Source organism: Oxyura jamaicensis, chromosome 5, assembly GCF_011077185.1.
Source record: "Oxyura jamaicensis isolate SHBP4307 breed ruddy duck chromosome 5, BPBGC_Ojam_1.0, whole genome shotgun sequence".
NCBI lineage: Eukaryota > Metazoa > Chordata > Aves > Anseriformes > Anatidae > Oxyura > Oxyura jamaicensis.
Window position 1 is genome coordinate 58,124,259 of NC_048897.1, and position 24,337 is coordinate 58,148,595.

Sequence of the window (24,337 nt, forward strand, 5' to 3'; positions counted from 1 at the left end):
CATCACCCTCCTGCCCTTCCTCCAGCCCTAGCCTGGTCTAATCTTAACACACATCCTGTACAGGGCACCCATCTGCCTATGGCATGGCTAAGTTCTCCTGATGTTCCGTAAGGAGACCATCAATTTGAGGAGTGAACTTGTATGCCAGAAAATCCTTTGGTGTGTGCTCCTTCTGTGCCAGCACTGCAGAAACAGAGCCCACTGGGGGCTGCGACCATCCTCGTCCTTGAAGCACTCAGTACTGACATCAGTGTCATGACCTAAGATAAAGTTGGCATGAAAAACATTCATCTGACTTTTCAAATTCAGCGTGTTTGGCCTGTTTTTCATTACAGCTGCAGAGCGTGGCATTGGCACAGCCAGTCCTGCCTGTCTGGGAGAGGGAGGAGCCTTTGCCAGCACCCCAAAAGCTGCTGCCATGCCACCAGTGCTCCTGCCTGCAAGCAGGAGACCCAGGTCTCAGCCCTTAGCCTCAGTTCTCGTGAATGAAATGTCTGCATCTGCTTAAACTGATACTAGAAATTTGTCTTTTCAGGATTTTTTTACCTCTTTAAATAAGTCTCTTTCCATTTTATTTATTTATTTTTTAATTTAAATTAATTCAAAACAACATTTTCAAAATGAAATGTCCTAACTTTTCAGGACAAATGTTCTGCTTTCCCTGGTGAAATTATTTCTCAAATATTATCGTATTTATGACGGATCTTGCTCATTCAAAACCTTCTGTTAAATATCCCTCTTTCTGAACACTTCTGTGTACCCCTTCTGAACACTTCAGCAATACAGAGGGAAAATAGACGAGGTCAAACTTTGAGTTGATTTTGGTATATTGACTTATGTGGATGTTTGCCTGAATCAATCTGTAAGCAATTCAAGAAAAGCATTTGTCTTTGTGAAGTATAGTGTGTCGTCATCTGCTTCTTGACCCACAGTCTGTCAGAATATAGCTCCATTTTTCTTTGGGTGTCTTCAGCCCTACTGTATTTTCCATTTCATCTCCTTTAGGAGTGTGACTAAGCACCTTTGGAGGGTTACTCTGTGACACAGTCAGTTCATTTGCGTTGATAATTTCTGGGAGTTACATAGCTGGACTTGTGTTTTTAAATTTCCCTTTACCCCCTTTTTTTTCTTTTTTTTTCTTTTTTTTTTTTTTTTTTTCCCCTTGGAATGGCTCGAGGAAATGTACACAAACTAAAATCTGCATGTGGTTTTACTTGGAAGGCTTAACAAGAGATGTTGACCTATGTGTTTCTAGCCTGTTTCTACAACAAGAAAGTAATTTTGAATTCTGTACAAAGCTTCCCTTACATATGCAAAAATTTAGATATTGGGCAATTACATTTTTCAGCTAGAAAACAGTATGTTCTGAGCAGTTCCAGAACATCACACTTAAAACTTTTTTCTTTCTGCTATGCAGATACTCTTTTTATGAAAGAATGAATTTGGTGATCATTCTTCATGTTCCTGAGGTGTCTTCGCTCCCAGAAGCTGTCACCTTATTTCCTTCTGGGCTTTCGAGGCACATTAAAAAACATCCATTATTGCACCAACGGATGCAGCCTTTATGATTTTTACTACAATTAAACTTTGCAAAATTGCCATACTGGATTTTATGGGCAGTTTCTGGGTTAAAGTGCAAGCCAGACTACGAGGAAAAAGAAAAAGCCCCAGAGTGCAGGCAGGCAACTGCTGGAAGTAGGCCTCTGCTGCCTCAGCGTGGGCTGGGCCATTCAGGCTGGGCTTAACTTTGATCTTGGGCTCTCGTGGTTGCTTGACTTTACTCATATGCTGATCTCAATCGGATTACATGGGAGGCTAAACAGGATGAGTGTTTGCTGTGTTGCAGCTTTGGACTATACACAGTGCTGGAGAGCACACAGACAATACTGTAGTGGGCAGCTGGAGTCACCACTCTGAGGCACGCTACTCAATGGACCTGGAGGAGCATCTGTTAACAGAAAATAGTTTAGCTGGGAATAAAATAAAGTTAAGCACAAAAGTCTAGTGTCTCATCTCTTCTGTGTATGCAGGACAGCTTGCTTCCAATTAAACCTGTGCTCTCCCCACAGCTGCAGTTTCTAATGACAATTCACTGGGGCACCTGCAGCTAACACCCTCGTGTGCATGTCTGGCTCGGGCCGCGGCCTGCCTGTAGCTCTCAGTGCTGCTGCTGCTGGGGAGATCACAGCCTTCCTTCCCATTAGGAAGTAAGTCCAGTTTCCTTATCTGTATCTGTAAGGGTGGGAGTTTTAAATAATTGCTCTGTGTGTTTCCTAATTGATCAGGTTTGTGGTATACTGTGGATGTGAACAAAAGCTTGCGGACTGGTTTTGGTTTGGGGCCTGTAAACAGATGCAGTGAATGACGCTTGAGAGCTTGGCTGTTCCTGTTAAAGTTACTGGAGAAAGACCCTGGCTGTTTAAAGTCAGCATTAAATGTTTGTTGTCCTCAGTGAATTGCCAAAGTTTGTGCATGGAAGGGTTTTCCAGGTGGTTCGGAGCCTCCAGGAGTGTTTTTAGTTAGCATATAGCAGAGCTGGATTTTAACATAGGCTGCTGTGAGGTAAAGGAGATTAGACTGAGCAACGTGTGAAATGTGGTTTATTTATTCTCTCAGAAATGACTCAAAACAGTGATTTGTGGTTTGGATGTGAGGAGGTTATCTGGCTGACGTGAGATCACACAGGCTATCTGCAGTAAGGCTAGAAAACAGTTCTCTATCTTCCAGTGCAGTGCTGCAGCCACTGACATATGAAACAACAGTGAACCTTTAAGTGACCTTCGTTACAAAACCCAGCTCTTAGGTACCTTTCTTCTTTTTCTGAGTTGTTGTAGGCCACTGTCAATCACCAGATTCAAGCAGTATTCAGTGTCTTTTAAACCATGATTTGTTAAGGTGGTATTAATTAATCCAAAAGCTACAACAAATGTCTGCTTAAACTAGTAAATGCTTTCCTTCCTTTTCAAATGAAAGCAAATGCAGGTCATGAGACTGTGGTAACAATCTTGAGGGACTGTGGTTTAACCATGGAAGTATTGCAACTGAACTACCTCCTCCTAGTTTTGGTTATTCCTTTTTGCATGAGTCACTGGTAGGCAGGTGAGCTTCCAAAATGAACTGAGATGGCAGGACTGGCTTGTGGGCGTGTGCAGACCTGAATGTCGTAGGCAATGTCATGCTGGAATTGCTGAGGATGTGCACAGCAAGGCTGGTGGAAAGGAAACTGTAGCACAGGTGAGAGAGAGAGTTGGAAATACTCGGCTGAGCGGAAGAACTGTATGTCTGATGCAAAATCAGAATTCTTCTATCTTTCAAGTGAATTTCGGGGGTAACAATCTGAGAAATTTGGCTAAACAGTGTGAGGTACTGTGTTGGTGGTTTCACCTTTGGACTATTTTTTTTAAACTGGGAGATGCAGCACCCTGAAATATGATTTCCAAATGGTAGGACAACTTACTTATCAGTAAAAACAAGTTTCCAAGTGATCTGTTCCAAATTGGTGTTTTTTTGTTGTTGTTGTTTGTTTGTTTGTTTTTGCTCCATAGGAGTTCATACAGTCAAAAAAATCATTTGATTTTGAATGCTTGTTAATGCCAAAGCAGAGCTTTGAATCTCAGGTACGAATGGTATTAAAGTAAGCATATTCAACAAGAACTTTACCAGATTTTTTCTTAAGTTAGTTTTCCTAAAAGCCTACAGCCAAAAGAGAGGCCCCTGTAACTTCACTATAGCAGGCTGAGAAGGATGCAACCACGTCAGGAGCCAACTGAGGTGTGAGCCCTGATATGGTCTGTAATTTATCAGATTATGCTTTCCTTCATTAACTTCTGACCTCTGAATGTGTGGGCTGCAAGTCTTACTGAGACGTGGCAGCATTGTATGATAACAGAAGAAAGCACAAAGGATGTTAAAAACCAAACTCTCAGTTGTCACCACCTTGTTTTCCAAAGGTGTGTGATGATGGTTAAGGGGCAGGTGTTGAAAACACTGCAAGGAATTTTTTCCAAAGAAAAGCTAAGCATGAGAATAAGGGGGACACGTCTGAAGATCAGTTTTGCTTGGCATACACATTAGCACTATGTTCTTAGGATGGAAATTGGAAATGATATTCCATCGGTCTGTGTATCTGAGGAAATAAAAGGCTAACTACTTTCTGACCTATGCTTTTGGTAAGAAATGTTTTTTTGTGTGTGCAAATTCAGATTTTTTTGGTTAGTGAATGCTGTGTTAAAATATACATAAAATTGCTGTTACGGCAAACCTGGAAAGTAGTAATATTTTGCTCACAATTCTCAGTTGTTCCACAGGCGTATCTTGTAGGTTTGTAGCTTTCTCTCACCCTGTTGGCAAGCTTTGTAAATAGTTTACAGCCAACATAAAAGCAGAGAAAATTGGAAGAGGAGATTAAACCCCAGAAGCTGCATTTAAAACTCAAGGAAGTTACGAGGAGGGTTGTCTTTGTCTAGACCAGTATATGTGAGGGTCTTGATCTTCCAGTATGGGGCTTACCCTATGTCAGGAACAAATAGCATGCGGTCTTCACTATGCATTTAGCCTCTTCCATGCACAGGAATAAGAGTCCAAGTACCTTGTACCTTCTTATCTTCTGTATTTGCCCTTTCACTTGTCACTGTGTCAATTGTCAGCACTGCTGGTCTGGCTTATGTTTTAGATGAACTCTTGACCTTCGACTTATTTGACATATCTGCAAATAGGATGCTTTTGTAGGGTTTCAAATACTTGGGAACTGAAACGAGAAACATTTAGAGACCAAATTTCTTTAATGCTATATGAAAATGAATACAAATATGTATTTAAGCTAAAGCTTGGACAAACGTGCCCAAGAAACTTGGGATGAAGATTTCATGGGAGTAAGCTGGTGAAATTGTGTAGATCTCTCTCAAGCACTGAGTTTCAACTGGGTTTTTGTCTGGGTATGGATTGTTAGTTCCCTTGATTCAGAGGCGAGCGTGTATCATTTGTTGCCTTTCAGGCCTAACAGGCCAGATGGGCAGCTCTAATGTACTGCGTTCTCCTCCAGCTCAGAACAAATCTGGTTCTTCAGTTCCTAACTAGTACATTCTAGATGAAGACTTTCATATTTTTGTTCCAGATTGCTCAGCCAAATTCTTGTATTGGGTCCAGTTCCTGTTTTTAAGTGGATTGTGTTCCATTCAGCATGCCAGTTTCAAGGACTGTTTTTGTAAAGAAATGCTTAAAAAGATATTTCTATTTCAAGGCATACAGCATTCAGGTCAGCTTAGGCTATTGTAGCATTGACAGTTGTCATTCAGGGCTGTAAAACATATTTTAAATGTTTTTATGTTGTACGATGTACAGTAAGTAATGTGCATTTAGAAGACAGAAGGAGGAAATAAGCTTGCTATGCTTGTATCAGGGACAGACAAACTGCAAGCGATTGCTCCTTCTTGGACACACTGAAGCATTTAGGGGTAAAATGATCTAGGTAACTGCTAGAGAAGCTTTTTTTTTTCCCCACCATGACCACTGTATGTATATATGAGTGAAAATAAAAATAATAAAGTATCACGAGCAAGTAGTCTCTTTAAAAATGCTTTCTGATACTGATTAAAAGGGAAATATTTATTATTGACATATCCAGGCCTCCCCATCACCACATCTAACTCTATTGAAATGTTGGAGCAATAGTGCTGCTGCATGATGAGACAGGAAATGCTTGTGTTTTTGGAGGATACAGGCCAGATAGGAGAACAGCACAATTGATTTGTTATAAGATGCTTTAAAAACCAAATTCTCAGTTGATACCAGTAGGTGACATCTTCCTTTCTGGGTACGGCATAATGAAAGATACCAACATTTTTCTTTTTTTTTCTGCTTTGCTTGTGTGAAAATTAACATTAAAAAGCGTGGTACGTTTGCATTTCTCTTTGTTCTGTGCAGTGAATCGTGGCAACGGTACTGTTAACTAAGTTCAATTGTCCGGAAATGCGTTTCACATGGTTTTTTAATAATTGCTTCTTAAATCAAGTGAAGGAAAGTAGTGTCAGGCATTTCAGGCAGAAATCTGCATGCTGAGTGCACTTGAGCACTTTTGAGCACATCCTTTGACACTTTTTCATTTATCCAAATCCTAAGACAGAGCTGATCACACCATTATTGCGCCAAACATACAAAAAGTAACACATCTGCCAGCAAAGAGCTTCAGTATATATGATCTCCTTTTGAAAACAATGCTGAAACTAAAGGTTTTTTAGATTCTATGGTTTTTGCATGTTGCAATTATTTAGATTTGAAAAAATGAAACTCAGAAAATAAACAAACTTCAACCAATTCTTTCAGTGAACCAAGGTTTTTCAATGGTGAGAAAACTTGAGATACTTCATCTTGTTCAAAACCAAGGAAGCAAAACACATGCTTGAATCTAGAGATCTGTTTTTATTTTTATTTATCCAAAGCATTTATCTGAATGCCCCAAGTATTCCCCCAAAACACTTCATGGGAGAGCCAGTAAAATATTACTGTATCAGGGAAATTGGAGCTAAAACACTGAGGCTGTTTTAGTGAACTTATCGCTGAAGATATAAGGTTCTATTGTCTGTATGTTGCAGACTAATTCCCAAGAAAGTTTTGATGGATTGTGAAGAAAGAACAAGTTATTGCAACTAAGTTCATTGGAATTCTGCTATATTACAACAGTTGTTTGAAACTGTGTTTAGCTGACCAGGAACCATCATAAATTCTAATAATGTTTAATTTAACTCAGTTATGTTTGTTGTTTCTTGGTCTATTTAATTTTCCAGGAGATAAGATAAGATAGAAAAATAATGTGTACGTGTTGTGCATCTATATATAGATACGTAGATAAGTCATATACATACACATAATTTAGCTTTATGAGTTAGAGTTACGAGAAGAGTTCTCATAAGAAGTAATTAACATGTGAAAGCTACCATATATAATTACTACCGCCCAGGCAAGCTGTAATAAATGGTATTGAAAGTTACTGGACGAGTCACTCTATGCTGCAGGAACCTCCCAGGTCAAGTTTTGTGCTGTGGTGGCAGGCAGGTACCACGTGTGCCATAAATACCTGGACGGTGCATGCCAGTGCCCATACCGCAGGCTGCTCTCTCCTTTTCTAATGGCAAAGTTACTCAGACAGAAGTGGTTGTAGACATCGAAACTGTGCCCCAGATGTCTTTCTGAGTGGACAATTGCGCCGCAATCTGTGATAGGATTGACCCGAATATAACTGTATTTTCCTCCTCGTACTTTTCTGCCTACGAACAAGATAAGAGCTGAATAAAATCTTGCTGGTAAGCAAGTAACGTGGTGAACTTGCGTACAGTTGTCCGTGCATTTCTGGAGTGAGCACAGACAGAAGAAGGGGATGCAAAAGAACACGGGGCAAAGCATAAGCCATGGTTTCTTTGTGCTAGCTCTTGTGCTTCGTGCATTACGCTTCAGCCCGGTGTTTTGCAAGCTGCAGCCCTTAGTTTTTAGGATGACTGGAACTGAGCTAACGCCCCATGGAGACTTTTATATCCCCGAGCCTCCTCACCTGCACCCCAGACCTGAGGGTAACACAAATCATTCATTGTCCCTCAGCCTGACTTGATTAAATGTTCCCCTCTACGCTTTCATGTGTTATTCTGCAGTGAAGGGAAAAAAAAAAAAAAAAACAGGGTTTGTGCTGGAATCCAAATACAGTTTTATTTTTATTTATTTTTTAGCAGTTGAAAGAATGAATGATTATAGCTTGTGAACCCATTTGAGCCTTGACTAACTTTAAAAGCAACAGCAACAATAACAAAAACCACTATACAACATGTCAAGCAGGAAAGTTTTTTTAAAAAAGTTTTAAAACTTTTTTTTTTAAAAAAAACAAAACTTGCACACAGTAATAATAATAAACCCTCCCAGGGGGATGGATGCTGTTACAGAGGGCTGTCATTTGGTGCCAGCATGATTTGCCAGGGATGTTAAAAACAAAGAGCTGGGGAATGCGGAGCAGCAGACTGTCTCAACAAGTGCTCGTGAAATATGTTGTTGTTTTTTCTTTTTTCCCTCTCCTACCCCTTTCCTCCCCAGTCGAAAGCTCGTACTATTCACGCACCCTTAGGGCAATTACTTGAAAGGATATTTAGCTCTGCACGTAATCCTCACCAGCGCGAGCTTCCGGAGCTGGGGTGCTTGTTGGCAGGGCTCTGCAGAGCTGAGGGTAAACGAATCGCTCCTTCTGCAGGTTTTTTGGTTGCTTGGGGTGGCAAGAGGTGAGGGGCATGGCAGCCAGCAGGTGCTGTCATCGCTGCCTTTGGGTGGCTGTGAGCTGCCTGCCTCCTCGGAGCCTTGAGCGGGGTGGCCCTGGGGAGCGGGGTGACTCCAAAGTGCTAACGTGCTGGTTTTATATCTTGGACTGATACCCAAGTGTCTTCCTTCTGTGCACGCACTGGGTGAATACAGCTAGGTTTATTTATAGCTGGTTCCCTCTCTTCCCCCATCTTGTATCCTTGCCAAACTTTCACCCCAGAAACCAAAAGCCTTTCCTGAATCTTGGGGTGCAGCGGACCAGCCAAGCTGATGTACAGCTAATGATGAGCGCCGACCGACAGGGGCAGTCTGTAGGGCGAAACACCTGGTGCTGAGCATCCGCCATCCATGCTATATCCCTGCCTCAAGATTTTTGTTTAATTTTTCTTTTACTCCAAACTGTTTCCAGTCTGTCCCACGAACCGGCTGCTTGCCTGCACCTCGAGGTGCACATCTTCCCATGGACTTCCTTCCGACACACAGAGCGCAGCACCAGAAGTAGGGTTGGTCAGTGGGTTTGCTTCAAAAGCATGCTGCCAGCCTGACCCCCAACACCAAGCTCCCAGGCACCCGTGGCTCTCCTGCTGGGGATGCTGGCCAGCGGGACTTGCCCCAGCACTGGCACCATGCTCCTTCGGGCAGCACCAGGCCGTAAGCTGTTGCTCAAATGCACACTCGAAACCCTCGGTGATCAAAAGCCCGATGGCACCGCAGGGGAGAAGATAAAACAACTCACCCAGGGCATTTCTGCAGCACCCCTGCTGCCCGCAGACTGCGCTAAGGAAGTTTTGTAAGGGAAATGAATGCCCTCCAGTGGCAGAAAACAGCAAAATTTGTTCTCAGGAACTGTCAGAGAATTGGCGTAAATACACCTCAGTCCATAGATGTGCCCACCTCTGGGGCACTGCGCAGTCCTAGCAGGGACCCTTGCCTCAGTTCTTGCACTCGGCAGCATCACAGAGCGAGGAGGTGAACCTTGGTCAAACTCTTTGCACCTTGGGGTGCTCAAATGGCATGCACAGCCAGGTTGTGTCAATGCAGGTCATGTTATCGGGCTGCTTGGCTTCGTGAGCTGCCTGTAGGTCCTGCGGAGTGCACTGGAGCATGTGGCATGGGGGGGAACCAGCAAAACAGCACGCTGTGACCACCGGGTGGAGGTGGGGAGAATGGGAGATGCAGAGTCCGAATGTGTGACCCTATTGCACATTGAGGTTTTGTTCAAGAGAGTGTTTTAGCTTGACTGATTGTTTTATTTTTAACAAAACAATGCTGTCCTAAGGTGTCCAGGCATATTTGTGGGGCAGAGAGATTAAGGTGCTGTCTTTCTTGCTGGTTTATAATGGAAAATTTTCCTGTAGAGAAATAGGCTGTAGCATATTTCCATGTTTGTTACAGAATAATCCTCTCGTAACAAAGAGCTGATGTGAGATGGAAACGTGCCTGATCACCCTCCTTTCCAAATTGGGAACAGATTCATGAACAAATGAGAAGCTTTTATAACCGAAAGCAAAAACCCAAAGAGAGGTTTGACACACAGGGGGCTGTGGGCAGACTGGGAGGAGATGGCAAGCATAAGGCAGTGCGGTCGCTCTGCCCTTCAACATGAGCGGCTCCCACCTCCCAGCCCTCGGTTTTTTCTTCCCTTTGGGGTGCCCGCAACTCTTGCAGGTTAGTGCCCGAACTGGCGCTTGGTGCTGGAAGCACAGCTCCTGGCAGTGCAGGAAGTCCAAGCTGCTCGATGAAATTCGGAGGTTCCTGACTTTGAGCCTCGGAGTGCCCTTAAGTGACTGATGTCCTCTTCTGGGAATCGGCTAGCATGTCATTGGGCTACTGGGTAAAGCTGGGTGCTTCTTTTAGCTTGTGATATTTATCTCACTCTCCAAACACCAGGAGGAGGCCTGTGTAGGAATTTAGTGAGTTTTAAGAAGTTGTTTGATAAAAATTTTTATGAACTTGTCCAGTTGTGTTTTTTGTTTGTTTGTTTTTTTGTAAATCTGAATGGACAACTTGATTCCAGAGCATCACAAAACCCAAGTCTGATCTAACCCTAGCAAGGCTGTACCTAAAATGAATAAGTAAATAAAGACTTCTCTGTCTTTGTTGTGTATTAGATCTGAGAAACAACTGCAGAGATCTGTGTTCATCCCAAAAAGCCCCTGCCATGGCAGGACGGTCACGGGCCAGGCATGTCTGTGGGTGCACGGAGAGCGCGGACCCTGCAGCTGTCAGCCCCGTTGTTCCTGCATGACATTACCTTGTTATTTGCAATGCTCGCAGTACGTCTTCCTTCAAAGCAAAAGAATGATGTCCCAGTCTCTCAAACACTATTTTGGGGTGATACAAAGGAGGCCCTTTTGGAAAAAAAAAAAAAAAGAGACCAAGCTGCATGTGCTTTGTGAATATCAGCACAAGTAGAAGGAATTTTTAAATGCATTTTAAATGACCCTGGATGTTGTCTGTGGAAATGCTGTTTTTTTCCAGAAACAGTTTTCTAAGGTCATCGTCATTTGGTGATGGCCCAGGAAAGAGTGAGATCAGACGCTGGTGCAAGCGTTTGTGCAAGACATGAATCTGTCCCAAACTCTGTCTTCTTCTCTCTGTTTAGCGTTTCCCGCATCTCCTTGGCTGCCTCTATATGACAAGCTATACAGGGGTTTAATATTTAAACGTGCATCATTCAAGGGGATTACACTTAATATATCTGTAGGAAGGAGGCTAATAGCGCTCATATTATTTACATTAGTTCTCCAGTGTGCTGAGGTCTACTTTGCTTCCTGATTTTGGCAGATCACGCTTTTTTGATTTTGCTCCGTTCAGCAAGGAAATACAGAAAGACTTTTTAGTTTTGTTTTTGGAAATATAGTAATTTATATGGTTAAGTAAAAGAATGACCAGTCAGATTCACTGAACAGAGCCAGTTATCCTTCCCTTGATTCATATGACTCCGCAAAATTGGTCAAGATGCTAAAAGTTGTATTGACCTAATTGGAGGAAAAAAAAATTGAAAAATCATTGATTACTTCTTTTTTTTTTTTTTTTTCCTTCAAGGCTACTATTATGAACACACATAACACATGCGCACACATAAATATATATATGAGTACACGTATTATTGGAAATTCAGTAGCAAAGAAGATTTGTGGTTACAGAAAAGCGTTTTTCTGCTTCACAGGCTGCTCTGACAGAGCTGGTGCCGCACTTACGGACTGCAGCTGAGTGTCCAGTCCAGGTGTTCGAAGCACGTTATGCCCAGCCTGTGGGGGGACGAGCTGTGCTGCCGGGCTGGGCTGGGCCGGGCGAAGCAGTAAGGTGGGAGCTGTGCTGTACTGGGTCCCAGGAATGCTGCTATTACCTTCGGCGGTGGTAGTAACAACACAAAGCTTTTAGACAGTGGCGTCTCTGGAGGTTGCTTTGCTTTTCCCGGGGAGCTTTGTTGCAATGGTCTGGTTCAGTTTACACGGCTGCCTTATCTACAGCCGGAAAATGACCCTCTAGTCGTTGTCCCCAAGTGCTGCTGCTTTTCCTCTGGGAGGACAGGCGTGCTTGGCCAGCAGCGCGGTGTCGCTGCAGCTCCCCTGTCCTCAAACACGCTGCATGCGTGAGTTGCCTGAGAGGTGGTGTGGGGAGTCAGTGAAGTCTAAACACATCTTAGTGAGCACTTATCTCTGTATCTAGCCAGCTTCAAGACCATGCTGGCACCCTGATGCCAAAGGTTTTGTTGACCCAGAAAAGAACTGGAAGTTGTTGCAGCTCCTCCACATTCAGCTTGCTGATGTTTTCAAAGTAACAGGGCAGCTGCTGGAAAGCTGAGTTTGGAGCACAGGATCTTTTGTTCCCGGTTTAATCCCCGTTCCTAACGCCGCGTTAGCTATCTCTTGCAGATTTTGTGATGTGTGATGTTTTCCTTGCCCTTTCCTGCACAATGTTTCAGCCCTCATACGAGTCCTTGGGTCAGCATCTGTGTGCAAGATCATGACGGGATGTCAGGCAGCGAGAGGAGGCCTTGCTGTTTCAGATCTTTCTCTCTTTTATTTATTTATTATTTAAATTGGTATTATGAAACATTGCCCATGAAGGAAGGGAATCCATGACCTCATAGCACTTCTATGTTCAACAGCCATTTCTGAGCGAGTACTTTCCCCCCTCCAGGAGGAGCAGTGAGGAATGTGTTTATGAGCAAGGACGGTCATGCATGGCGGCAGAAAATCTGAGGTCATTCTGTCTCTGCTCTCCTAAACAAGAGCCTAAAAATAGTGCCAAATTTGCTCACTGAAAAATAGAGTACAGCACTCCTTGGCCACATAAAAGATGACTGGGGCTCTGCCTTTGTTCAAAACGCCTTCAAATTTATAGGCTGTATGGACTAAATGAAAATACTTGGAAGGAGAAAGCAGGCTTTCAGGGACTGTTGATTCATCACCTTGTTCTGGAAAAATAAACCCATGGGTAAAAAGATAATAAAAATATGTTTACTCAGATGAGACACTTGATCTGATGGCGAGTATCAGTTACAGAGCCAGACTTGCCCTACGTGCTGTTTCATCTCTAGATCTGGCTGCGGATCAGATCCATCAGTCACTCTGCAGCCCTGGCCAAGCCCCCTGTAGAACATTAAAAAAAAAAAAAAAAAAAAAAAAAAAGTTGAGGAAGGTTGTGATGGTGCTTACTAATGCTTAACACAGCACTAGGGTGACTTCTCAAGCCAGGTCTGTGCTCACACTGGGTCACCAGCACCCTCAGCAGCTCCGGGCTTTGCGTGCCCTTTGGGGGAGCTTTGCTCGGCCAGAGGGCACTGAGAGTGGGGGAATGCCAGGATGGATGCCCGAGCTGGGTGCTGGCCGTGGGCCTTTTATCTCTGCTGAGAGATGTCCCATGTGTGCCAGGATGAGAAGCCTGCACGGGTATCTCATGCACACATGGGGGCAGGCGCCTCGGGAGTTTTGGCATCGGGTGGTGGGGCCGGGGCAGTTGGTAGCTACAGCTGGAAGCCAGGTGCTGCAGGGCTCCTGTGCCTCTTGGCGGTCTGTCCGTCAGCTCAGCTCCCGGCTGGGTCCCACGCTGCTGCACGTAACGCTCCACATACACAGCCACGTCTCTAACTGCAGGGCCCGGGCTGCCGGGTTAGCTCCTGGCCTGGTTTCACACCTCGTTTTCCAGGGTTGAGTAATGCTAAAAGCGACGAGTCTGAGGAGGAGCATGTATGTCCATCATTATTGTTGTAAATTTATAGGACTATCCCCAAGGTAGCCACCATTGGGTTTTAGGGAGAGCATTTCAGTATTTCAAGCGTGAGGGAAGATGACACTTTCTGCTGGCACTGGCACCATACCTGGCTTCCCCAGGGGAGCGAGCAGCACTGTGCCCAGCCACCACCTTCCCACCCAGAGCAGAGAGCAAACTGCAGATAAGCTCCAGGAAATCAAGGACTGCAAAATGAAGCATCAAGGCTGAGAGCATGGTGCCACCATCCATGGAGCTGTGGGCACCGGTGGCTTTGGGACTGACCCCATGCAGAGGAGGTCCAAGCAGCGTTGGTTGTTCCTCTTTTTTCCTAACGTGCTGGTCCTGGGGGGCTTACACCCACAACATAGGAACAAAAATACCTGCAGCGCTCTGGGCACTGCTTCCCACCAGCCAGAACAGGCCTCTCTGCTGGGCTTTTCAGGAAAGAAAGCTCAACATTGCTGAAAGCATAAACATTTCTAAAAAGCTACAGCCTCGATATTCTTTTCAGCCAATTTTAGGCATTTCCCATGACGCCACCAAGGGTGCTCACAAGGGTCTATGCAGCTGGGGTGGGAGGCTGGTGCTGGGCTCGGTGCCCTGCAGCAAGCGTCCTGCTGGGAGCTGTTGGTGAGGATTTTTGCTCAAAAACTGGTGTTCTACGATTAGATCGGTCTGTATCCTTTGCTAACTTTGGCCTCTGCCGTTAGTTTCCAGGCTCCTTCCGTGGCTGCAGCGTGCAGCAATGATAAAAGGGGGCACAGAAAAAGTCAGGGAGGATCACCAAGCTGGGAGCGCTAGTATTAAGGGGAAAACTTTCAGGGGGGGTTTCAGTTCTTTGGCACAGCAATGTACTAAATCATCCTTCAAGTGCTTTTCCAGCAGATGTGGCTGTAAAATGTGCAATGCATCACGGAGCAGAGCTCCTGAGCCTCTGCGCTCGGGGTAGTGCATCTGACAGCAGACATCTGGCTGGGCTGCCAACGCGAAGGCGCGGTGCTTTTCCTCTTGGGTTGCCCAAGCAAGGAGGAAGCGGCCCTCCTGTCTCCCTCCCGTCAGGATAAGAGCATAACCTCACCAGAGGTGCTCGTTCTCGCTAGGCTTTAGCAGACCTCTCACCAGATGTTGATCTTGTTATTTCTCCACAGCCGTTGTCTGAATTCCCACAAAACTGTCTGAGCGCCTCATCCCCACGGGCCTGGTTGAACCGAAGGGGTAATCCTGCGCGTTAGCTGTTGGCCTACAAAGAAGATGGCTTTGTGCTTCAGCTTACGTTTACATCGCTGCTGCTGTGAGCTTGCAAACAGTGAGGTTAGTGAAACAAATGCAAACAGCGCAGTGGAAGCGTGCTAGGCTGCCTAAATCCTGCTGGGTGGGAAAGGAGCTCTCCTACAGCAGGTATAGCCACAACTGCGCTCAGAAATACTTGGGGGTACCTATCTGCTGCCTCTACTCCCCCCAGAATAATTAATTGGAGTGCAAAACCAGCAGGAAGTACATAGTGAGCTCTGGAGATGAGTGAAGTGCACTTGGGGAGAGGATTTTTTGTCCTCTGACACCAATAGCTCTTTGAGCTTTGATAGCTACTCACAGTGGAAAACAAACAGTTAAATTAGGCTTATTTATTGACTGAGGGCAATAACAGTGGAAATAGTTGCAATGGGTAAAAGTTACACACGAAGCATATTATTTATATACAAATGTACAGTTAAAGCACCTGGTGGATGGCATGCTCCTGGCCAAAGAGATGGTGCTAGGAGCGAGCATGGGGGCGATGAAGTCAACAAAAAGCCGCGAACACAACACACACAACTGGTCGTGTTTCCTTGTGGGGCGTGCTGCTAAGGGAAGCACTGCCACGGGGTGTTGGGAAAACCTGAAAAGATGAAGGCAGGCTCTTTCTAAACCTTCACAGTTGCCAAAAAATCACGTGTTCTGGCGGTGCAGTGTTTGTTTTTCTTGGCAATCTTGTCAAGGAGCCAAGAAAATGAATGGGTAGGGCTTCCTCCTACCTACGGTTGTCTGCTGCACGTACTTGTCGAAGTGAAAACAAAACTGCAAAGGAGCAGTGTGGGAAAACTTGCTTGTGAACACAGTACTGAAGACAGCAAAGGACTGGAGACAGCTATGGACTTGATGGTTTGAAGTGAGAGGGTTGTGTCCTGCTGATTGCCAGACGTGCTCTGGGGAGCTCACCAGATCCCCTGTACTGAGCAGCACTGCAGAGGTATGATACTGCAGAGCTCGCTGCGGCTCTGCTCCTTGCCCGCTTCCTTTCAAGGGCATTGTATGGCCCACAGCACATTTTCATAACAACATTCCTGTTTGATTAAAGTCAAAAAGCAGGCCAAGTTTTCAGAAATTGAGTACAACATACTCTAATATTGCTCTATCTTCTCTGTGTCTGCTGTTCTGTGATCTTTGCTGCTTTGAATGCTTCCAAAAATAACTTGAAAGAGGTGCATGGCTTGGTTATTGCCAACACAAGTAGTTATTGATCTAAGTGACAGCTTGGAAGGGAAGGACAGTAGAGAAACCGCCCTCTGCTATCCACATGTTTAGACCTCCTGCCTCATTTTGGTCGAGCTAATGAGGGAAGAGATGTATTGTGGCACGGCAACAAAGAAATCCTCCGCCTGCTTAAAAGTTGTTGGGTACTTTAACATGTTAGAAAAATGAAGTCATTAAACTACACAAAATGTTTGACTTAAAATATATTTTGCTAAGTAGAACAGCCCATACCCTACAAGAGAATTCACGTAGCTGGTCTCCTGGTTTCGACAATTTCCTTTTCTACAGTTTAATCGGAGGTTATTTGGAAGTGGGGTTTCTTCTGAGCTGTTGCCATTTATTTTTCTTTTTGGGGTGGGTGTGAAAAGGGAGGTACATGTCTGTGCTCTTTCTGCAGCTTGATCTTTACAATCGTGTTGTGCTACTGGAGTGGCATTACAAGGTGGGGGATCTTCTGGAAGTTTAAAATGTACGTATAAAATGTATTTATTAATTCAGAGCTTTTACCAAAAGCAATTCCAAATTTACATCTTGTAACTTTAAGATAAGGGCTTGCCCTAAGCCGTCAGTTAGCTTTGAGAACGTGTAGAATAGAATGAGAACTCATTTGCCACGGGGAGAAATTGAGACAAGATCACCAAGTGCTTTCCCTGACTTTTGTCAGAGAAAAACACAGTACAGAATAAACATAGGTTTTCCAAGAGTAACAAACTGCATGTGTGAGGAAACACTGGACTTAATTTGCAGCGAATGTACAGAAACGTGAAGTCTGAGAAGCAGCGTGTGCTGTATGCTCTGTGAAATTGTATGAGTACTTTAGAAGCTGCATGTGTTTTAGAGCGAGGAAGAATCGGGCACAAAGTGATCAGTATTTTAACGAGGATAAGTCCTTCCCCAGCTTACAGTAAGAATGGATACAACAAACAAACCTGAAATTACCAGCGGAGTTCAAACTTAATCGCTGGAGCGACGTGCAAACATGTTTTGGTTAAAATTGGTGATATAAGCAGTGAAGTCCTAGAGGGTAAGCAGAGGGTTTGCAGTGAAAAACGTGAGTTTTGGCTCTGCATCGGACTTGTGCGGGTAATCTGCTCGCCCAGTTAAAAGGGACGTCTCGTGTAAATCACAGAGGCACTGCTGGGGTCGGATTTGGTCTGTGCAGTACTTCACGTTTCCATTGAGGGACAGTTTTTATTATTATTTGTACTTCATGATGTACTTTCCGCATGAAACATTTTGTTATATGTATAATAGCTAGCATTAAGTTAATAGCCAATACTGCAGGAGCTATGCACAGCAAACTGCGTAAAGCACAGTGACTGGGCTGTTTGGGAACCTAGGGCCAGCAGCGCTCCTACAGCCATCATCCTGCCTTGGGTGTACGCCTGTGATCAGCAAAGCTGCCTTTTTTATATTTATCTTGTAAAACTTAGCACTGAGCCTGTGCGTTTTGGGGGAAGACAGTTTGAGGAAGTGCGGGTGCGTAAAGGACAATATAGCTCAGGCACAAATTATGAACTCGAGGGATCTCGTGTGAGTTCATCATTGGGCATACCTCCCTGAAAAACATCCCAGCAGTGCAAAACTAGATCCGTGGAGAGCCTTATTTTTTTTTTCTACAGCTGTTCAAAGCTATGTGTTGAGTTGTATTGTAGCTGTGTGTTAAGTATATGGAAACCTGAATGGGTCCGGGTCTAATCACATTGACAAACGTTTGTGAATGCCAGTAACTCGACATGTGTGAGATTACGTGTGAGATTACGTGTGAGCCCCAAAGAATAATTGGTTCCACAATAGCCTTTAATAAGCAGACATATGACTAAAAGAAGTTTTAGAAAATTACTGAATAAAGGCAGAAAATCTCTTTGCTATTCATCACCTTTATAGATCCCAAGATGTCTTATTAAAAGGTTATAAATGGCAACCCTCACTAAATTGTTATATGCCAAATATCCCAGCTAAAGCACAGTATTGCTGGTGTTTTACAGAATATAGGCATAAGCCTTTCCCCATCTTTTCCTCCTTTTATAGCAAAGGCAAAAAAATACTTTGCTCTTCTTTCCAAAGTTAACTATTAATGGAGGCACTGAGAAATCAAATAACCGCTAAAAGCAACTTTTGCTGTGCTACATATTAATGTCAGTTTAAAACTCTGACAAAAATATTTCACTGTGTACTGAAACACGCTGTGCCCGTTCACACCCAGATCCCAATTCAGTTTTATTTGCTTACTGAGCGACACCTGTTGACTGTAAATTATCAGTAAAAGTCGTGAGAGTGTTTGCAAACTTATGTTAGGGTCTCGCTTAGGGTTTTGTGTGCTCTCTTGTCGTTGTTGTTAACATTGTGAAATTAAATAACTGCAGAATTAACTGTTACAGTTCTATCAATTTAGCCTGTCAGGAAGTGTCATGGGTTTGTGTTTTGAAGCAATAGCTTGGAAATCAGCAGGTGAATGGAGCAAACCAAGGAGCAGAAGGGTGGTTATTTTGTCAGGCCCTCAGCATGGGCGAAAGGGCATCCTCTGAACTCCACATCTATAAGGAAGAGAGACTCGGGGAACATATTTTTGGGCATGAAAACCTACATTTTAAACCTCTGTCTTTCAATTTGGCATCTGAATATAGGGGGAAAAAACAGTGGTGCAGAGCTGTAGCTAACTTGTGTAGTACTTCAGCTGCAGCAATTTTTGCATGGTGTGATCTCTAGTCAGAATGCAAGTGAGAGAAAATCCTCCCAACCACAACTGTCAGAGGTGTACTCTTGTATTAGGTAAAAAAAATATGGATCTGAGTTCAGTCACTGGGTTGGAAGAGACCTTAAAGACCACCTGGTTCCAACCCCCTGCCATGGGCAGGGACACCTCCCACCAGCCCAGGCTGCCCCCAGCCCCATGCAGCCTGGCCTTGGGCACTGTCAGGGCTGGGGCAGCCACAGCTCCTCTGGGCAGCCTGTTCCAGGGCCCCACTTCCCTCACAGGAAAGAATTTGTTCTTTATATTTAATCCAAACCTACCCTTTTTCAGTAAAGCCATTCCCCCTTGTCCCATCGGTACATTCCCTGGGGAGTCCCTCCGCAGCTCTCCTGCAGCCCCCTGCAGGCACTGGCAGGCCGCTGTGAGGTCTGCCCGGCACCTTCTCCCCTCCAGGCTGAACAACCCCAGCTCCCTCGGGCCGTCTCTGTAGGAGATCTGAAGATCTGGATTAGATCTGTGCACAGCATCTGATGTGATTTCTGGCCCTACCAGTGACCTCTACACTGAGAATTTTGTGTTCCTAATGCAGAGGAAAATTTAACGCAGTGCATTCTCTGTTAGCTCTATGGTTTCCAAGCTTATGAAATTAGAAATGTAGAAGTTATTTGTGGTTGTGACAGTCATCACATGTGCATCTGAATATACAGAGCACAGCACCTGTTGAATGAGAGCTTATGGTAAAGTGTGGTTCTGCTTAGAAAGGTCTCTCTGTAAAAATAACTCCAAAGCAGCGGTTGCTTATTTTGCTAATGAATTGGGTTATGATTTATGCAGTAAAGGATGCCTTTCTGAAAGTAGTGGCAGATGCTGTTCATAACAAACCCTTAGTCAGTAATATAAACTCCTTTTTGACGATCCCTTCAAGCTTTCTAGGGAGGGCAGGTATATCTGTGAGGGCAAGTCAGGGCATCGGGATACCCCTGTAAAGGGATAACTTTGAAAGCCATTTGCATGCTGCTTTTAGAAAGACAATACATGGACTGAGGTAGCAATTCACTTGTAGATTCCAAGACTAGGGCACAGATAAATCTTTAATTGCTACGAGCAGCAAGTGTCTTAGCACCTACTGGAATTCAGAAATACATTCAGATATTCATAATGTTAGTTCCTGAAATTAATTATTTTATTTACTTTTTCTGAGGTTAGACAATCTAGTTTTGCTTGTTCTGGTCAGAAGAAAGCTCAGTCCCAATTCAGGACCCTCTTTCGGAGGAGCCGGAGCCTTGACATGACCACATCCCAGTCGGCGTAGGCACCCTCGAGGTGGCGAGTCATCTCTGATCCCACCTGGAAGCTCTGGCGACCATGAAGCACGCGCCAGTTATCGAACGTTACTACGTCTCCTGTGAAGAGATTGCACAAAGTTTAACATTGGTGTATTTTATTCCTTCAGACAGATAATGTTGAGATAGATCTATATCAGCGCTTAGGGAGCGGTAATTTCAGATAGCTCGTCTGAAGGTTTTGGTGGTGTGGTAGCTTTAGTTTAGCTGGTGATTCTCAACCAGAGGGGCCAGGAAGCTCCAGCTCTATTTCTTTTCACGTATAACCAGGGGTTTGGACAATCCCATGGACAGATAGAAAATAAACCAGTTGGGATATCTTAGAGAAAACGATTAGATGAGTTTCTTTATAAGAAGGTACTTGTTTTAAAAAGAACTTCTGCCGCTAAAAGAGATCAAATCTTTCTTCCCAGATGCTGGGAAGCATGGACAGATTGAGCCTGCCAAAGACGGGCCATAACAGCATACAACATGTACAAATTATCTTTCATTTTAACCTTCTACCTCATTTATCCACATATTATTTTGTTTGGAAAAAGCTGTGTTGAACCTCTGAGGAGGTACTAGAGACCTCAGCGAAGGCCTCTAACTGAGGCCTAGCCCAGCACGTTGAGTCACCCCAGGGGTTAAGTAGGCTTGCTACAGCTCAGAGACACGATTAGAAAGCAGAGTGGTAGGGGAATCCATGCTGAGAAAGGCATGAAAGGCTGAGAAAGTCCTGAGCAAGAGCAGGACTTCCACAAATCCACAGGAAGGATCAAAGGGGTCAAAGAAAAGAGGGTGATTTTCACTTGATGGGTCTGTAACTACTTGTACAATACACATCCTGCATTACTATCCCGGTTAAAAGAATTCTAAGAGGACAAAGCTAAACCACTGAAAGTTAGGAAATGCCTTAATTAAGGCCAGCTTGTCATTTAAATTTTTCTCCTTTGTGTGGCACCATTATGATAAATCTCTGACTAAATAACCTTATGCTCTTTCTTTCCTTCTTACCCTTCCCTCTACCGCCATTTTGGTGCATTTAATGAGAGGAAGATGGTTCTTAGGTAATGTGAAGTACTTTGTTTTACCATTTATTATGCCATCTTACAAATTATTTTATTGCATGTTCCCAATAGGTAGTGATTTGTTTCCTCATAGACATGTTAAAGCCAGTAGCACCATAACATGTGATGTGGTCACATACACTAATAAGTTTACTTTTGTAACGCCTCGTGAGAGCTGCGGGACTATTTGTATGTTTATTTTATAGTTGGAGAACGAAGGAACTGAGATTAAGGCCAAAGCCGTTAAATATATGTATGGGCTGTCTTTTAAAGAGCATTTGGGTGGCGTGTTTTATGCTCAAAACACAGCCGTGTACAACTCTCGCTGAAGTTTACAGCACTTAGTGCCTCTGCAAATCTGCCTCCAGCTGTCTTGCACAGGCCACCCAGAAAAAGCAGCACAACAGCAGAGGCTTCCGAAATTCATCCCACGTTACTCAGGCATTCAGTGCCTGAGGAAAGGAGGTGACGGAACTCCCCACAGCGTGACGCACGGGTGTCGTTTTCGAGGTGCTGTGCGCCTCCTGCAGCAGTGGTGAGGTGCCCCGGGAACAAACAGGAGTGGCACGAGGCAGGCCTATCGTCTGATAGAATGTTCCTACCCTGCATGCACCAGGGTGTGATCATGTACCGTGTAATGAATTGGGTGGCCCAGCAGTCTTGCAAGTGATGTTTCCCAGTTGTGGTGCTGTTGCTTTGACAAGTTAAAATTTCCTACGTGGCGTGAGTTTGTGTCATAAACAGGCAGGTTGGACTAATCAGTAGATTCTATTCCCCACCCAGACACTTTTTTTTTTTTTTTTCTTATAGTGAAACAATGGCAGAAGAAATCTATGAAATGAATGTAAAGATACGGTGTGAAATAACATAGATGACAAACAGGGCTAGAATTTCCTCTCAGTGCCAGGACGGTGCTAACAATGCTCGAGTGTTTTGACATGTCGGAAAAAACATGAAAAATCATTGCGAGGAGAAACAACTTCCTGACCTGGTTTCAGCTTGTAAGTAAACTTGTGTTCTCTGCTGTTTAATAAATCATCAAATTCCTTTAGAGCTGCATAAAACGGCCGCACTTTTTCAGCTGGTATGTCAAACACTGTGTCTCTTGTTGCATTATTATAATTGATGCGAACTACTTGGCCTCTGTAATCCACACTGTGAAACAGAGAAGGGAAGGAAAAGAAATGTATGACGTCGTTACTGAAACATTTTAGCACAGTTAACAAACAATCAAACTCTTCTGTTGAAATTTAGAACCATGGAATCGTTTAGGTTGGAAAAGACCTTCAAGATCAGCAAATCCAACCATCTACCTGATGTACTTTTCTAATCAAAATTCAAGTCTATGACAAGGGATGATATCACAAGGTTAGTTCCTTCATTCCACATTGTTCCTGGATTGGAATTTGGTAATTAATCCTAAGTAGGGGAAGGGATCATAAGGAAAAAGCATAGACACTTAATTTCCTAAAATTACTATATTCTATACACCTCAGTCATAGAGTCAAAGTTTTTAAATTCAGAAGAGATTAAGAACATTTGAATTTGATCTTTTTATTGGATATCAATCTTAATCTAAATGCTTCAAAGACCTCTCTTTGGCACAGAGCAGAGGGACAGCTACACGGCACAGACTGGCATTGAGCAACCAGCCCAGCTGCTGTGCCTGCACCCAGAAGTTATCCCAAAACCGCGAGTCCTCCCTAGAACTGGGCAAGACCGAATAAGGAAAACTATGCTGTAGTGTGACAAAGCAGAGAACGAGTAATAAATACACCGGCTTCCTTAAAAAATAAAAAAATAAAAAAAAAAGGCAACTACAGACCCAGTTAAGGCACTGTTTCCCCACAAGGTGGCAGGAGCAGACCTTTTCCTACCAACATACAATCCCCTGACACCGGGGATTTTAGTTTTCAATGTAGTTGTGTTGCTGAAGCTACTCACTCTATAATCCTTTGCTTACACTGCACGGCAAAATCACAGTAGTCGACCCCGACATCCGTATAGTCTACAGCAGTAGAGGACAGGATCTGAAATGCTTGAGGATTTTGTTGCTTCAGCTTGTTGGATACGTGGAAGCCATCTACAACTTCACTCTCACCTCCTGCAGCTGTTTGCTTTATACAGTGGAGAAACTGAACCTGTAGTGAATAGTGAATTAAGATCTCATTATAACAAGAATTAGAATTAGCCTGCGTATTTTAATAGTTCATTAGCATCGGTTTCCTCATTTTTTTTTTTTTTTTTTTTTTTTTTCCCCAGCAAAAGACTGACTTCCTATTGCTGCAGCTTCACAGTACTCTGATGCCATTATCCCACAGGCAGAAAATTCAAGTTTAACACTAATAAATCCATCCCATTTGGGACATCTTCTAACACTTGCAGCCTTTTATTATTTCCTGCAAGTCAAGTGCAAAGCTCTGCTGTAACTTCGTTCTTCCGAGGCGCTGTTTGCTGCAGTCATACAATTTTAAATGCACCGCAGTCTCCCTCCTTATCTCAACAAAGAGGATTATTTTTCTCATGCAGAAACAAAACCTGTTGTGACTTATCTGCTCACAAAGAGGAAAAGGTGGCTCATGGAAGGCAACGGGCCCAGTGTCTATAATAAAATCGGATTAAGGAAGTTTCACTTCACAGTGAAGTTGCCAATGCGTAGGATGGGACAGAAAAGTGCGAACTCTGCACTGGTGTAATTATGTAGATATAATTATTAATGGTTTGTTTTTTTTAGTTTTGTTGTTGGTGGTGGTGGTTTTAAATCAGGATATCTCCTGGATAATAGTTGCAAGATCAAAACATAGGAAATCCTGAAGCTATTTTTACAGGATTCCTATGAACTCATCATCCATTTAAAAAGGTTTCTTCAACTATTCTTATTAAATACATCTTCAGAGTTCAAATAGTGTGTAATCACTACATAAATAAAATTATGTTCAGGATGATGCTTGAAAATAATTCAATGTGCTTCAATACTTTAATTTCTTGCAAGCATGCTTGAACAGAAGAGGTTTTGCTCTTTTTATAATGCTTCATAGCGGTGAGAGCTTTGGCACAGGCGAGGCAGTGAGCTAACTCACGGCTGTGCTCTGTCAGTGAAGTTCTCTTCCATTTTTATTCCACATTAATAAATAACATCTAGTGATTTTAATAGGTGATGTTAATTTGATGCTTATTTGTAGATAAATCATACTGGTTTTTTATTTATAGAAAAAAAATAACAT

The 24,337-nt window shown here is 43.6% G+C and overlaps 2 protein-coding genes across 2 annotated transcripts in view; one reads left to right on the forward strand and one right to left on the reverse strand.

The window, feature by feature from the left end:
* Positions 1-22,096, forward strand: part of CCDC34 (coiled-coil domain containing 34) — a 99,859-nt gene extending 77,763 nt beyond the window's left edge. The window contains exon 13 of the mRNA XM_035328343.1: positions 21,924-22,096. The gene's annotated coding sequence lies outside the window, so the exon portion shown is untranslated. The remainder of the gene's footprint in view (positions 1-21,923) is intronic.
* BBOX1 (gamma-butyrobetaine hydroxylase 1) overlaps positions 19,913-24,337 on the reverse strand; it is a 37,739-nt gene continuing 33,314 nt past the window's right edge. The window contains exons 6-8 of the mRNA XM_035328341.1: positions 23,058-23,254; positions 22,102-22,268; positions 19,913-20,124 (exon numbers count right to left, since the gene is read on the reverse strand). Coding sequence (XP_035184232.1) covers positions 19,964-20,124; positions 22,102-22,268; positions 23,058-23,254 — 525 coding nt within the window. The 3' untranslated portion in view covers positions 19,913-19,963. The remainder of the gene's footprint in view (positions 20,125-22,101; positions 22,269-23,057; positions 23,255-24,337) is intronic.